The 6,883-nt window shown below is 35.6% G+C and overlaps 1 protein-coding gene across 1 annotated transcript; it reads left to right on the top strand.

Moving 5' to 3' along the window:
* The first annotated feature begins 510 nt into the window (after nt 1-510).
* LOC108206883 (cyclic dof factor 3) lies at nt 511-6,883 on the top strand. Its single transcript, XM_017377313.2, has 2 exons — nt 511-910; nt 4,967-6,883. Exons 1-2 carry the CDS (start codon nt 758-760, stop codon nt 6,356-6,358), a joined length of 1,545 nt encoding a protein of 514 aa, XP_017232802.1. The 5' UTR covers nt 511-757; the 3' UTR covers nt 6,359-6,883.

Genomic DNA, 6,883 nt, shown 5'->3' with positions numbered 1-6,883 from the left:
TTATGATCGAATAAAAGTTGACGTAGCCACCGTCTCTTTTATCTGAGGGGCTTTCACCGGTGGAAAGCTCCAATCTTGTCTTCTTTTCTTATTATATTAGTTAATCTCTTGTTTTCTTCAATAAGTTCCCAATTTATTTGGGTTTTGTTTCGTCTTTCTTTCTATGAGAATTTGGTTTTTGTTTTGGTTTTGTGTGTTCATTATGTCCGGGATTACAAATCTACGGGATTTTCATGATGTTGATTCAGTGATATGGTGATGCATTTATGGTCGATTGCTCAAAACAATATTGGGAGTATTACAACATGTACATATCTATTTAACAAATCGCTTGGTTGCCTACCGAAGAATGAAAGATTCAATGGAGATATGATTCTGCGTTTGTTCAATTTCGATTATATTTGTAGATGATGTATGGCTTTTTATTATTGAATTATTTTCTTAACAAAAAAAAAAGTAACCATAGGATAGAAAAAACATGGGAAGTGATGAGTCATCAGCACTTTATAAAAGGCAAGTTGAGGAATCAAAAAGTGAGAAAAGAAAAAAGGGAGAAAGCAAGGGGGAATGTGAAGGCCACATACAACTTGTGGCTCAAATCTCCCCTTCTCTTTGCTGATGTGGAGCCTCAACTCTACTCTCCTGGCCTCTAGTACGTAGCTGCACAACTGCAGCAGCAGTAGCAGCAGCTTGTACAAACAAAATCAACAATCTCTCTCTCTCTCTCTTTCCGTCTCTCTCTGTCTCTGTATCTAATATGATTAGTAAACTCACGGCGGATGCAAAAGATCCTGCAATAAAGATTTTCGGCAAGACCATTCAGCTCCCATCAGCCTCTGATTCTACCCAAGTTGATGAGCATGTAGAGTCGCCTCCCGAACATATCGGAGAAGAACAAGAATCAAATAAGGTACAATTGCATTCATCGTTTCAAATTATAAAACCACTCATTTCTTAGAAACAAATTCAATTTATGTATACTGGGGTTTCTACATATACATCAATACATGTACTTCTTAAGTTTTAAGGTAAACTATGTGCTTGCTTCATTCAATCATTAAATTAGGCTTGAGTTAAACTTCAAAGATGTTCTTGTTTTATAAATATGTAATTACAATAATGTGGATATCGTATCAAATCGCTAGAAACATTTTTCTGAATACTAGTTTTGGTTTTCAATCATCACTACTAACTAGTATATTTTCTTTTACTTGCATGACTAAACCCGTATACCCTGTTTGCAGTTTTTAATTGCCCCGTGCGGAACTTATAAAACTTGTCAAAATAACAATATGAATAATTCTAGAATTTAATGACCGAAACATAGAGTAATTGATAGGCATGAATTGAATTCTCATTTTATTCGGGCTTAAATTTTAATTAATTATAACATCTTTGGAAAGGGTATTTTTAATTATTGATAGCATGTTTGGTTAAAGGTTTAACGAGGATTCAGGGATGGGCTGGGTAGGGTTGCAAAGGTTGAAATTTCAAAAACCTTGTCGTGAGAGATTTTGAACGGTTTATAAGGAGTTAGCTCACAGTTAAGTTTTGTAGAATTGTTTTCATTTCTTCAACACCCCGATTTGGGTGTTGTGAAGGGATCCAATCTGCAGTTAAAATTTTCATACCTGATATGTATATCGGCTGCATTTGTGCATTGTTGTTGTCCTCTGGTTCTCACATGATGTATAGAGCCCACCAGTGTAATAACTTCTACAGAAAATTTTGGTGATTGGTAAGTGGTGAAGCTTAAAGTAGATGTAAATGGTAAAGTGAAGTACCAAGTACTGTAGTATATCCCTTGCACTCTTTACGAGTGGTGACAGTGGTTGAAGGTTCAAACCATGTCAAAGACAAGGTACTGGAGGAAGGGAATAAAGTTAAATTTAAAATTTTATTTTGAAAATTAAAGAGAATATTGGATGCCTATATTAGGTATTTGTGTGATTGAATATATTAATTCTCAATGTATATGTTAATCTTTAGTTTTGTTTGTATGCTAGCTTATATGTTGTGGGATGCACGAGCTGCTTTTAATATATTTTGTCTTATTATTTGTATTTTAATATTGTATTTTTTATTTATATTTACTTTTGATCAAAAGATCAAAAGTTGTACTTAGATGTTTTAACTAAAGTAATTTTATTAAAAAATTAGTCTAGTTAAAATATATTTATATTCAATTTGGTTTCAAAACATACCTTAAAATGTTGAGGTATTCAAGTAGAAGTTTAAAATTATCTTTAAAAATCTGGGATATTCAGTTAGGATTCTAAATCATCATTAAAAACATAGTGGTATTCAATTAAGATTATTTAAAATTCACTAAAATCTAATGGCATTTAAAAACTGATTAGTCTCGGACGTTATATAATGACGGAGTTTGTGGATTTGTTAGCGTTTTATATGCTTATAAAAATCTCTCCTAATTAATGAGATTTTAGATGGTTTCTGTTTAAATCCGTAAGACAATCTGAAAACTTTGCACTTGCATCAACTCTACTAGATTTTGAGATTTTATCCGAACTCCTCTAGACTTCACATAGAATTAAATTCACCTACAATTATTAAAATCCATAGATTGTTATCAATCCGCTAAAAAATCTGAATCAAATACATTCCATTAAACATTAGAAGGCTTAAACCCTTACTCAACCCTCCATCCGAACAAGAGTTGTGTTACTTCGACATGACACTTTTGGCCGGCTTACCCGTGTTCGACACGACACAAGATACATGTCTGCAATTTGGAGACTCCTTTTTCCAGGTTGCTGGATAGATTTCATCATGCCACACACTTCAAAGTTAATGGATATATTTCATCATGCCACACACTTCAAAGTTGCTGGTTAAATTTTATTGTGATTGTGGCAGTGATATTACACATTAATTAACATAGTACTATAGTCTACTGAGAAAAGGAAAGATAAGAAAGAATGGAGAAAAACACGCCGGGAAACGCGACGTCACATTTAAGAAAATAAGATGGTACTAGAAACAGAAGAGAGAAGATATGTATATATACTAGGAAAATGCTAGAAAACCCAAAGTTGTCCCAAAACTTTTTCCAAATGTTGATGTGTCCTGTAAGTAATTGGTAACTTTCCTAATAATACGATGAGCCTTGCATGTATACATATGCACCCAAAAATTAAAATCTGTCATGTCGTGTCACATCATTTGGGACAATTTCTGGGTAAACATCTCTTTTTAAATAATATGGAGACATAATTGATGTTATGAAATGTCGAAATATGTTAACAAAACTAAAATATATATACAATCTCTTGAACATAGGAAATTTAAGTTAATACTTTGCTAACTAACATTATTACTTTGCTTTTAGGGTATTATATACTGAACACCAATTTACATTTTGTGCAAGAATATAATAAATTTTGTAATTGTATAAGTATCCCTATGTCGGACATGGAGATTTGAGTACCCGAGAATCCAACACGGTGATACACCGTAGCCGTAGAATTGCTTCCTAGTCTTAAGAAGTTGCCCAAGGTTAAAACAAATGCTATTATGGAAGTAGGGTGTTTTTGTGATTACAGGGGTTAGGGTTTGTACTTACAGATTTACCTTTTGTGTTGAATTTCAACCTAACCTCGGGAAAACTTAATGAGGACACCCTAAACATCAAATTATATGTGTGTGTGTGTGTGTCTTTATGTATGTGTATATATATTACCGATATATTGTGCGTCTTGGATCCTCTTATGCATCTCTCATATCCTTCATGCTACTATAAATTATATCACAATATGTCGGATTAAATAGGCAGCAGGTCATTGTGAAAATAGAATAAACTAAGAATCCTTTGTTATTATGAGTTCAAACCTCTTTTTTTTCTGTTAGATTTTTAATTTTAACTATATCTTTACTTTGTTGACCTTTTGACTAGGTTTTTGTAGCGGTCTTCTATAATACATTCAAATATTCAATGCTCCAGTTATTAAGACTTCATGTGTAGCCGCATCTAATATGAGATTTTTCTCTCTGAGTGTTTCTTGGTCTTACTTGATTATGATTTATCCTTGTTTGCGTATCATACACGCATTGAAAATATGACACTTTGTGGCAGCCACATGTAGACAGCAACACCTTTTTTGTTCTGCAATAAAGGACGTACCTGTTTGTTGTTTTCAGTCATGAATCTTGAGTTAATAGATATATGCAACTTTTGTAGAGTAAAAAATTTCTGGACAATCGTTTTAACTTTGACTTGTATTTCTTAAAGACATGTCAATACTTGAATATTCCTTGGTAGTTTTGTTTCTTCTGTTCTTTTTAAGCATCTTAAATTGTTATAAGAATTTTTATATGTTGAGTAAGTTTAACCAATCAAAGAAAAAATATGTGCAAAACCAAAGAGGATCGAACTATAATGATGGTTTAACATGGTAAAAAGGCACAAATGGCATTGTATATCTATTCGTCCGTTATGTAGTGTCAAATGCAAACACATCGCCAAACTTTTTGGTATGCCATCAAACTTCTAGGGCCAATCCATACAAGACTGACAATCGTCCTTCTTCATCATCACCTCTCTGATAAAGAATTTACCACCAATTTCTTCATTTAACATATACAACAAGTCCAGACTAGCTTATGGGGTACTTCACTCGCTCAACCTTTTAGTACTTGGATTTTCTAGTCTTTGTTTCTTTTATTTTTCCAAAGCATATTTAATTACTGAAGTGTATTATTTTCACCATCTCTAACTCGTGGATATTTTTGGATGCGGTCCATTATGCCCATGTAGTTCTAGAAAGTGAATTGGTATCTGTGTTGCATCATGTTGTTTATTACTTTGTTGCACATGAATACCAACATTCTCAGCCATTGAATTATCGAGATAGTTTTCAGGTTTTGAGTTGGCAATTACTCTTTCCATGAAAACATTCTGGCAGGCCTAGTTTGCTGATAATTGATTTATATATGAACATTGTAATAGGATCCTATTGCGGAGACTGATGCGAAGGAGCAAGATGGAGCCCAGCGTATAATGTCAGAGCATCCTTCCTATTCAAGTACAACTTCAGCTGCAAACAACAATACACCTGATGATGATCAAAGCAAAGCTGCACTTAATAATGCCCGAAGTAAACCTGTTCCTGATGATAACCAAAGTACAGCTCCTGGTGATGATCACAATAAATCTGCACCTGATGATGATCTATGCACTGAAGAAGCACAGACTGAGATGGGTGATTCACAGGAAAAGACACTGAAGAAACCAGATAAGATACTTCCATGTCCTCGTTGTAATAGCATGGATACTAAATTCTGTTACTACAATAACTACAATGTTAACCAACCACGACACTTTTGCAAGAACTGCCAGAGATATTGGACAGCTGGTGGGACAATGAGAAATGTTCCTGTAGGTGCTGGTCGCCGCAAGAATAAGTACTCAGCCTCTCATTATCGTCAAATAGCTGTCTCTGAAGCACTTCAGAATGCCGGAGTAGATATTCCAAATGAAATCCACAGTGCTGGTATAAAGACCAATGGCACTGTCCTCACGTTTGGCTCCGACTCACCCCTTTGTGAGTCATTGGATTCCGTCCTAAAGATAAATGGGAAGTCACTGGTTAATGGCTCAGAAAATGGGTTCCAGAAGCCCGGGGAATTTAGCCCTAAAGTATCCTGTAAAGCAAAAAATAACAGCGATGATCACCCAAGTGGATCTTCTGTGATTGTATCATGTTCGAAGAATGAGATTGTTGCTCCTAGCTTGCAAAATTTAGCAAGTCAAAATGGTCACAGCTTTTCACCTGTACCATATTTTCCAGGAGAGCCTTGGCCATATCCATGGACTGTCAGCCAATGGAATGCTCCTGTAACCCAAGTACCGCCACCTGGTTTCTGTGCTGTTCCTATGCCATTTTACCCAGCATCACCCTATTGGGGTTGTAATGTACCAGGACTAGGACCTTGGAATGTTCAATGGGTTACTCCTATGAGTTTGTCTGTGAACCACCCTGCTGCTCCGTCATCCAGTCCAAGTTCCCCCACACTAGGAAAACACTTGAGAGATGAGAATATGGCAAATCCGAGCAGTTGTGCTGACGAGGGATCACCAAAAGAGAATGATCCGGTGAAATGTCTTTGGGTACCAAAGACATTGAGAATCAATGATCCAGGAGAAGCTGCGAAGAGTCGGATATGGGAAACTTTGGGAATAAAGAATGAAATAACTGGCAATCCAGATTGTGGAGAAGGCATGTTCAAGGCTGCATTCCAGTCGAAAGATGCTGAGAAATGTGACTACAAATCATCCTCAGTACTACATGCCAATCCCGCAGCAATGTCTAGATCCCAGAGTTTCCACGAAAGCACATGAATGTCGAATACTTGTGTTGATAGCTAAATTTTGGTTGTTGCAAATAATGATATACACACATTTTCCGATATGGATACACGTCATACCAACCAAACATACCCGATATAACACGAGCGAGTGGTTTGGGGAGAGTATGATGTACACAGATACGAGGACATGGAATGGTATACAATTCAAACTACATCAAAATTTAAAGCGAGCTAATATGGTACATGCATTACTTTGCAGGTCTTAGATATTCCTTTGTTAGTTCTTGTTTAAAGTAGACGTATAAGCACTTGACTTAATTTAAGTTAAAGCATTGAGGACAACATGTGGCATTTTTAGTTCAAGCCTTGATAAAGCAACTGTAATGGGATTGGGATTGGAGACCAGCACGTGTTGGTGAAGACGCAATGCTCGTAAAGGTCTGTGCTGTAGTTTAGAAATGAAATAAGTCACTGCATATGCGCGTCTACTTGTAAATTGGGGGCACATTTTATATTTTACAAAAGTCAACTAGACTAGTTACTCATATTGCACATT

Source organism: Daucus carota, chromosome 2, assembly GCF_001625215.2.
Source record: "Daucus carota subsp. sativus chromosome 2, DH1 v3.0, whole genome shotgun sequence".
Classification (NCBI taxonomy): Eukaryota; Viridiplantae; Streptophyta; class Magnoliopsida; order Apiales; family Apiaceae; genus Daucus; species Daucus carota.
This window is presented reverse-complemented; position numbering and strand designations above follow the sequence as displayed.